Source organism: Stenella coeruleoalba (genome assembly GCF_951394435.1).
Source record: "Stenella coeruleoalba genome assembly, chromosome: 19".
Lineage (NCBI taxonomy): Eukaryota > Metazoa > Chordata > Mammalia > Artiodactyla > Delphinidae > Stenella > Stenella coeruleoalba.
Genome location: NC_137165.1, coordinates 48,675,433 through 48,684,575, shown reverse-complemented (window position 1 = coordinate 48,684,575; position 9,143 = coordinate 48,675,433). Strand labels below are relative to the sequence as shown.

General features: G+C 52.8%; 1 protein-coding gene across 3 annotated transcripts; it reads right to left on the bottom strand.

The window, feature by feature from the left end:
• Positions 1 to 40: 40 nt before the first annotated feature.
• CYBC1 (cytochrome b-245 chaperone 1) lies at positions 41 to 5,233 on the bottom strand. Of its 3 annotated transcripts, XM_079904071.1 has the most exons (8): positions 4,729 to 5,233; positions 4,140 to 4,358; positions 3,559 to 3,686; positions 2,682 to 2,723; positions 2,010 to 2,083; positions 1,337 to 1,433; positions 577 to 721; positions 41 to 174 (listed from the first exon to the last, which is right to left on the bottom strand). In XM_079904071.1, the coding sequence occupies exons 3-8, from the start codon at positions 3,641 to 3,643 to the stop codon at positions 54 to 56; spliced, it is 564 nt and encodes a 187-aa protein (XP_079760197.1). In that variant the 5' UTR covers positions 3,644 to 3,686; positions 4,140 to 4,358; positions 4,729 to 5,233; the 3' UTR covers positions 41 to 53. The 3 variants fall into 3 exon arrangements, with proteins under 3 accessions (XP_079760197.1, XP_079760196.1, XP_079760198.1); XM_079904070.1 differs by lacking the exon at positions 4,140 to 4,358; XM_079904072.1 differs by lacking the exons at positions 2,682 to 2,723; positions 4,140 to 4,358.
• Between the last annotated feature and the right edge of the window lie 3,910 nt (positions 5,234 to 9,143).

The window sequence follows — 9,143 nt, the reverse complement described above, 5'->3', positions numbered from 1 at the left end:
CCCATCAGTCCTGCTGGGGCCCCACCAGAACCAAGGCAGGGGTTCCGTGGAGGTCAGCTCTGGTCCCCAGGGCCATCGACCTCACTGTCACTGCTCTGAGACAGCTCCATGGGACTTTCAAGGCAGTGCAGCTCCAGGAAAGTAGTGATGAGCTTGGCGATGGCTTCCACGTCACTGGTCCAGATGGGCACAGGGAGGAAGGGTGTGTTATTGTGACAGGTACTGGCCACCCCGCAGCAGCCACAAGACCATACCTGTCTCACCCCAGGTATCTGCCTCCGGTAACCCACTAGGACCCAGCACCTTCAGTCCTGATCCCCACCCCCACCGGACCCTAGCCCAGTCCTCTGTGCCCACTGGGGACCCCTGACGTCCCCATCCCCTCTCTGTCCCTGTGGGGACCCCTGACCTCCCCCTAGTGGGTGGTGCCAGGCCTGCTCCCCTGGCCTCACCTCCTCCCCCACGTTCCTGAGGCCTCTCTCTATGCCCTGCCGTGCTGGGCAGTTCCTGGGGAGGACCACCTGACTGGGGGCAAGGGGTAGCCCTGGCCAATCAAGTCACCCATCCTCAGCTTACCTGCGGTGGCCCATGACAGCACTCTGCGTGAGGGGGTGGGAGAAGCCCGTGGCAAACCGAAGCACCACCACATAGCCCTTCCCGAAGTACCGGACCTTCTCCTCCTCCACGTTCACGTCCCGGATGTCACTGAGCAGGACCACCACTGTGGGCAGGGCCCTGTCAGTGGCCGTGTCCCCCACTCACCCTGCCCCTCCCACCTGGGTGCTGGCACAGTTGCTTCGGGGCCACAATGCAGAGGATCACATCACGCTTGTCATGAAGCAGAGAGCACGTGTCACTCCATGTCTGAGGCTGGGCTCATGCCGAGACCCTGACCCTAGATGTCACAGGTCAGTGACCACAGTGCAGGGTTGTGTGGCTGCTGGTTAACGTCCAGTCTGGGTGAGAAGGAATGTCCAGCAGGCCCACTGTTGTCTTGAAAAGCCCACCCCTTCTCTCAGTCTAACACGTCAGGGGGCGGCTAAGCACAGTGCTGCCCAGCTTTCTGCTTCATTTTCCCCAACCGCGGGAAAATGCCGTCCTGGTTTCTAGTGGCCAGTCACTGAGCTGGGGGCTGCCCAGCAATTTCCTTTGGGCCAGGGCACGTCCGGGGTACACAGTGTCCACGAGGCAGAACACAACCCTGGTCACTGAGCGGCCAGCTTGGACCCAGCCCGTTTCCAGGCCTCAAGCCTGCTCCCTGCCATCACACACAGACGCTCGCCGCCCTCTGTCCATCCCAGAGTAACCCGTGTCCTGTTCACTCCCCACACCTCACCTTGATCATGGCCTGCTCTGCAGAGAGTCAGCAGCTTCCTATACAAGCTGAACGTCTTCAGCACGACCTTCCCGGTGCTCTTATTGAAGGTTGCTTCCTAGAACGCCAGCCACAAGGCAGTCACCTGGCTGCTAGCCTGTGAGCCAGCCCAACACACACAGACTTGCCGACTGCGTCCCCACCCTCACCAGAGCAGACACTCAAGGAGGCGGCCCCTCTTCCTTCCCATCCCAGTCAGAACCCCAAACCCCTGCAGCCTGATCTCTCCAGGGGCTGGGGTGTGAAAAGGAGGAGCCTCTCCGCACTCAAGAGAAGCGAGCACAGCGGACGAGGTCATCAAACAAGGGAATGGAGATCGGCAGTCAGCAATACTGGGGCCAGGCGACCCAAAGGACACGTGAAGAGGGACAAAAGGGAGGTGAGGGAAGTGGCCTTGCCCTTCTGTTCTAGGAGAACTTCTGGGAGAACAACAGCTTTAGAGGATTCCTTCACCTAGGGATGGTCACAGACAGGCAATGTCCAGAGGCCAAGTCCAGCTATCCGGAAACCACTAAGCTCAAGTTTCAGGATGGGGGGGCATTAGGCCCCTGGAGCCTTTCTTCCTGCTTTGATTCGCACTGCAGGGAAGCCCAGGAGCCCAAAAGCCTGGGCACCCTTCCTGTGCTGGCCTCACCTCCCAGTCCTCCAGGTTCTGCACGGCCACGAATAGACAGCCCGTGACATAGAAGAGCTTCCAGCCCAGACTATCTGGGGAGCAAACACAGGAGACAATCAGGCGAGGGAAGGCAGCAGAGGGGTGAAGGCCAACGTGCCCAGAGACGGTGCCCCCTCCCCAGCACAGCTGCTTCCCAGACCGAGGGCAGGAGTGGCACCTGGGGGCCTGGCTTGCTGCCCATGCCTGCAAGGACACCCAACCCTCACCATGGCCACCTAGCACTGCAGGCCCTGTCACTTGGGATAGGACGTGCTCCTCCAGTTCTGCCCTCACTCTCCCCTGCATGTCTACTCGTGATGGCAATCGCGGCACGGTGAGTAAGAGCAGAAAGGTGGGAACGCTTACAAGGAGCTGCTGAAAGCACGGATCATCCCTACAGAACATGAGGCAGACACAGGAGTGCCTTTCTGAAAAATATTTTATGATATATGAAAATGCTGAAGATGTAAATGAAAAACATAAGCTGCGGGGGACACACCAGCACGTGGAAGTGGGCCGCATCCGCAAACAATTTAGAGGCAGAGGCAGTCCCCAAAGCCATGCCCTGGCAGATTACAAGTGATGGGCTTTCCTTTTTTCCCTCTTCCAATCAGCTGAGGAAGTTCCTGGGGGGCAGGTGATGCATCTCACCTCCACTGTAGTAGGCAGCAGCCAGGCCAATCGACAAGATTCCTGCGAGGAGAAAGCAGGTACCTTCCCATTGGGCCACCACCAGCCCAGAGCCCAACTCCTCCCAGGACCCACAGACCCAGGTAAGCAGCCCCTTCCCATTGCCTGGGATGGCTGAGGGCAGGGAGCAGGGGGCAAGAAGACCACCAGGCTCAGAAGTGGGGGAAACAACTGGGAAGTCTGTTGAGAAGAATGTTCTACACCAGTCACAGTATTCACTGGACACATGTCTATGTGAGGTTGCAGAGCTGACGGGGGAACCAGAAAGAGGAACCTGATGTGGGTTTTACCCACTGACAGCACATTGTGTGGAATGAAGACAAGACTGAAGGTAAAGAATCACAACTCGGCACATGAGACAAATCAGGCAGAGTCCTGGGAAAGAAGGCCCAGAGCCAGGCCGCTGAAGGCACAGCAGCTTCTCCCCACCCACCTAGGTTCCAATCAGCATGGTGCAGTTGCCCAGGGAGCGCAGGGCCCTCCAATGGGTACTGACAGGGAGGGAGGCCAGGGTCCCCGCCGCCTTACTCCTCACTGTCTCCATCACGTGGGCCCTGACATAAATCAGATACCTGGGGCTGGGTGTATGACAACAAGCAAAAGGGGAAGTACGGGGACCTCAGAAGAGCATGCAGAGTATTAACGAAAGGATGTTAAATGGTGAAAAAAGACAAGACAGACACACATCATCTGTAAAAGCACACGTAGAGGATAAAAGATGGAAAGGCACAATAGTTGCCATATCTTGGGGTAGCAGAACCACGGAAAAATTTAGTGTAATTTGCATCCTTTTTTAAAGTTAGATTTTTAACTTGAGGACAAATATGAACATCCTTACCAACCAGCAGGGACCAGGACCTGATGCCTGGAGCCCTCTTCAGATGGAGGCAGGAACTGGTGCGTGTCTCCACCTGCATATACATCCCTGGAACGTGCTGCCACAGCTTTCAACAGGAGACTGGGGGGCTGGGGAAGGGCAGACAGACAGCTGGAGGCCTCGAGCCACTGCCAACAGACAAGAACCCAGCTCCTCTCCAGAACAGGAAGCCAGGCTGCCCACTAGCAAGGCCCACACAGGCTCAGGAACCAGTCAGCCCGTGCTGACTGCAGTCTCTGTGGTCAGGCAAATCACTTAATCCCCCAGAGACCTGTAAGGAAGTTTCTTCTCTGCTCTGTTGTAATGGTTGCACTGGGGCTTTGTCCCCTGCTCCGACTCACAAAGCATCAACAAGCACTTGATCATCACCTGCTCCCTTCCTACCTGGAAACCTCAGTCTCTTGGAAACCGTTAGCCCCCAGCAGGCTTCAAACTTCCGGCACCCTACCGGAACCTACCAGAACACCCTCATTTCCCTGTGCTGGCCTCTGAAAAAGGGAACTGAAAGTCTCATCATGGTTTGAGTCTGTACTGGCACTGACCGAAAAAGCCAGCTCTGCGGTCTCCTACAGCTGCCGAGAAGGACAGTCTGCACCCAGTGGAGGGAGCGGAGGGTCCGGAGGGTCCAGAGCACTGGTTTAATGAACGAGTCAGCAAAGGGGATTGCTCTTCCACACGTGGAGAATTCTGCCCTGCACGCTGCAATACGCTCGAAATGCTGGCTCCGGGGACCCCGTTCTGGGTAGCTTTTCAGATATTCCCTGTGAAGTCAAGTCAAATTTCTGACAACAAATAGTGAATTCAGTTCACACAAACGAAGCCAGGATCCTGGGACATCACCGGCTCCTTCCCCTGACATGCCTCATCTGTCTCCACGCGCGACTCAGCCGCCCGCGGGGCGAGATCACGCCTGTCACCGGCACAAGCCACCCTGGACACGCCCCGCTGATCCCTGCGGCCACACCGGGCGCCCCGCCCGGCTCGCGCGCCGCCAGGCCTCCGGGGCATTGAGCCGGGCCGGGTCCCGAGACCGCGCTCCCAGCAGGACCCCGGCTGCGAGAGCCTCCCCCCAGCCCACCCCGCACCTCCCACCCGCGAGGGCGGCATGGCCTGTCCACCGCGGACACTAACCTGCAGGCGCGGACGCGGGGAAAGACCGGACCGCTAGGCTTCAGGACCCGCCGGCCTCCGACTTCCGGAGCTGGGGGCTAAGCCGGCTGACTTCCGGACCCGCAGGGGCTGATGGGACAGCTGACTTCCGGACTGGCGGTGGAGCGGGCGAGCGTTGACTTCTGAGGCCCCCATTCAGCCCTCGAGGTGGGAGAACGGGCGGGGCTACAACGGGAGGTCGCCTACGTAGCCCCAGAGGCGGCCGCGTGGTGTGGTGTGCGCGCCCGGGCGCTGAGCACAAAGCGTTCGGGGTCACAACCCTTAGAAAGTCCGCAGAGGAAGGTGAGGTGGGTTGTACTACGAAACATCCACTTAGGATGGTGAGAAAACGTGAAGTACGTAGTCAACCTCACAACAGATACGTACGAACATTATGGTAGATTCTGTAAAAACTTTAATAAGAAATATTAAAGTAGAACTAAGATATTTGTTCATGGACTGGAAAATTATTGTAAAAATGTAAATTCTTCCAATGTGATCTGCAGATTCAATTGCGAACCCAGTAAGAATATCAGCAAGTTAAAAAACTAAATCTGAACAATGCTGCAAGGCACAGTGGAGGAGGGTAGGGGAAAACCAGAGATCCTTGACCCCCAAAAAACTCAGTGTAGCTGGGGAAACTGAACGTTCACATGTTCGTGATGGCAGTTTTGCTGTTGCTCAGAAACTTGCCCCAGTGTCTGGGAAGGAGGATTGTAGTAGGAGAGACAGTTTTCTCCAGGAAAATCTTGAATGGCCGCTTCGGTGGCCTCCCTGCTCCACTCTCCACCAAAACACTCAGCACCTGTCCCCACAGCCCCCAGATGAGGCCCCAAGCAGGACCCTGACTTGCCTATTTTCCACCAGATGGAGAAGGACCCTACCTGGAACAGGAGAGCCTCCACAACACGGCCACTGCCTGCTTCAGTGACCTCCAGACTGGGATGGTCAAGACGATCTGTGGAGTGCTAGAAAAACATACTAGAGCTTGTATTCCTACTTATTTTATGTTTTTATATCTATTGTCATGTGTCTTATAATTTACATAAGATTAATACACAGTGCATATTACCTTATAAAGAAATATACATACATGGATATGTATAACCCTAGATGTTTTATCAATATAGGCACAATGTCAAATATTTGGAGATGACTTTTCTATTTTACCAGTCTCCATATACTCTCCGCCTGTGGTTCAGAATCACCTGGCGGGTTTGTTGAAACACAGACTGTTGGACCTGTTCCCAGCAGGATGGGGCCTGAAATGTACACGTGCTGCTGCTCTGGGAACCACACTCAGAGAACTTATGCGCTAAGCTGGAACAGAAGAAGGTTCTGCCTGAATGCGGCAGGTTTCCTCACCTGATGCCTCAGCTCACATTCCATCTTCTTGAAATGCCTTCTCTGGTAAGATCCCACACCATCTTGAAGGTCCATTTGAATTGGTTGGCACCTCCTTTAAGTCCCTCTTGCTTGGTGCAGCTGAAAGTAATCTTAATTGCTTAGGACTTAGGGAGCACTGAGTTGATACCCAGAAAATTCTACTTTGCATTACAGTGATTTGCATAATTTCACCTTTTTTACTAGAGTACAAGCCATTTAAAAATGAAGCCTAGACTAGCTTTCTACTAAGGTTAAATGAGTGAACAAATGATGTCTGATTTGGTTAAAATCCTGCTGAATATCGATAAGAGCAAAAGTCTGGAAATAAATACAAAATCCATAAATAGGGGACTGAGTAAAATCTGCATATTTTGCCAGTTATCAATGCGTTATATCTCTTCCAAATTCAGACTTCATTGCCTGTTCTATGAAAATGCATCTGAGCCCTTATTTTGTTCTGTGCTCTCTGGCATGATATTAAGCTTTGTCAATAGAGGGTGCTGGAGACACTTGGAGGAAGAGTTTCCTTTCCTGGTTCTGGTTCTGTTGTGCTGGATCCACAGGCTTCTGCAGTACACAGGGCTTCTCCAGTGTCCAGCTTTTACAATACACACTGGCCAACTGCACACAGCATCCACCACCTTCCCCAGCAAGCCCTAAGTGGTTTTGTAGCAGAGTGCCTCCAGTGAGACTGATGTCAGGTCTGAAGTAAGAAATGTACAAGGAAATGTATTAAAAAGCAAAGAGACTGGGCTTCCCTGGTGGCACAGTGCTTAGGAATCTGCCTGCCAATGCAGAGGATACGGGTTCAATCCCTGGTCCTGGAGGATCCCACATGCTGCAGAGCAGCTAAGCCCGTGCGCCTCAACTGCAGAGCCGGCGCTTTACAGCCTGTGCTGTGCAGCAAGAGTAGCCACCGCAAGGAGAAGCCCACGCACCACAATGAAGAGTAGCCCCCGCTTGCCGCAACTAGAGAAAGCCCACGCACAGCAACGAAGACCCAACGCAGCCAAAAATAAATAAGTAAAATAAATAAATTTATCTTTTTAAAATGCAAAGAGACTATTAATGTCTTGTCAGAAGAATTCAACAGAATAATAAAATAGTGGATAAGAGGAATTTCTCATTATGGAAGTCCTGCTAATAAGTGAAGAAGAAATGATAGGAGTAAAACGTCACCCTGATGAGGCTTCCCTGATGGTGCAGTGGTTAAGAATATGCCTGCCAATGCAGGGGACACGGGTTCGAGCCCTGGTCCAGGAAGATCCCATATGCCGCGGAGTTAAGCCCATGCGCCACAACTGCTGAGCCTGTGCTCTAGAGCTCATGTGAAACTACTGAAGCCCGCGCACCCTACAGCCCGTGCTCCACAACGAGAGAAGCCCGCGCAACGCAACAAAGAGTAGACCCCTGCTCACAGCAAGTAGAGGAAGCCCGCACGCAGCAATGAAGACCCAACACAGCCAATAAATAATTTTTAAAACATCACCCTAATGAATCTAGGCAATCTCATCAATGGCTGCTAATTAACATCACAAGAAGGACAGACAATAGAACCCCCTGAAGAGATTTTACAACACTATCTATGTAGTCTTGACAAAAAATTTTTACCTGTGATCAAGCCACTAGAATGTTTTAACTACCCTTTGCTGAAAATTCAGAATAAGGGTATGCTAAAGAACTCCACATGGATGCAGTCAGCGATTGCTGAAAACCCTGCAGTCAACCTGATTTCTTTACGATACGCAAGGAGAGAGGGGGGTATGTGGGTGGAACCTACAGATTTAAAAAACAAACCAAAAAAAACTCCCAAAACCTTAAGACTGGGAACTCCCTGTACTATATTTGTTAACTTCTAAGTGAGCCTTATTTTTTTTTTCTAGAAACAAAGATTCCTAAGAGAGACAAACACACAAACCAATTGAAATATAGACTAATAAAACATTGAACCTTATTTAGATCCTGATTGAAACTAGAAAAATGTGAGACCATTGGGGAAACCTGGACAGAAACCTGAACACTAACTACACATTTGATGAAACTAATTGTAACTTGCTTTTTTCACACATGATGATACTGTTTATGTTTTTAAAACATTAACGAAATATATACAAATAACCTAAAATTATTATTTTCTTCGAGCTGATAATTGAAGATGTTTTCTGAGAGGTGCTGACATAGATTTGAGTAATACAATGGGTTAATCTGGCAGCCAGTTAGGACCTCCTGAATTTAACTGATGGCATTTGTAAAAAAAAAAAAAAAAAAAAAAAAAAAAAAAAAAAAAAGTGGTACGAGCCAAAAACTATTAAAAAAAAAAGGTTTTAATGGGGAAAATTTTAAGATCCTGGTGCGGTTCTGGGACATGGAATATACTTGAATGTTTTGCTGACCTCTGTGACCGCCCCCCCGCCAAGGTTAGGAGGAAGAAGGGTCCATTCCTGAGATTCCTGTGAACTGCTGGTGTTTGATAGAGACACCCTCATGCTTTTCTTCCAGGTGTATTTCTCATTTCCGATGGTACGATGACCATGCACAGACTTCATAAAATGTTCACAGTGGACAGAGTTCAGCATCTCCACTTAGCCCTGTATCCCCCACCACCACCCCCGGTTTGCTAGAGGCAGCGGAAAGACGCAGGTCCAGCACCACCGCTTCACAGGTGCCTCGCGCTCCCGACGGCGACACGTGCTTCCGACTCGCCGCGCGTGCGCACTGCCGCCCCGCCGGGCCTACGTGACGCCTCTCGGGGCGAAAATGGCGGCGGGGCGGCGCCGTCTCGGCTGGCCCGGAGCGGAGCGCGCGTCTGGCGCCAAGCTGACGCGCCCGAGCACTCTAGGAACGATCTCGGGCCGTCCCTTCGGGACGGTGAGCTAGCTCGCCGAGAGCCGCCGTCAGACCCGCACGCCGCGGAAACCCACCGGGGAACCGGCAGCGGTCTCCGCGGGGGTCCCGCCCGCTCCGCCCCGCGTGCTCCTATTGGCTCCAGGGCCTGACCCGCCCCTTTCCCG

Coding starts and splice junctions, on each gene's coding strand:
- CYBC1 (XM_079904071.1), bottom strand. CDS start 3,643: ATGTATATGCAGGTGGAGACACGCACCAGTTCCTGCCTCCATCTGAAG. Junction 1,434..2,009: donor AGAACCTGGAGGACTGGGAG/GTGAGGCCAGCA, acceptor CTGGCGTTCTAG/GAAGCAACCTTCAATAAGAG. Junction 722..1,336: donor CAGAGCAGGCCATGATCAAG/GTGAGGTGTGGG, acceptor CCCTGCCCACAG/TGGTGGTCCTGCTCAGTGAC.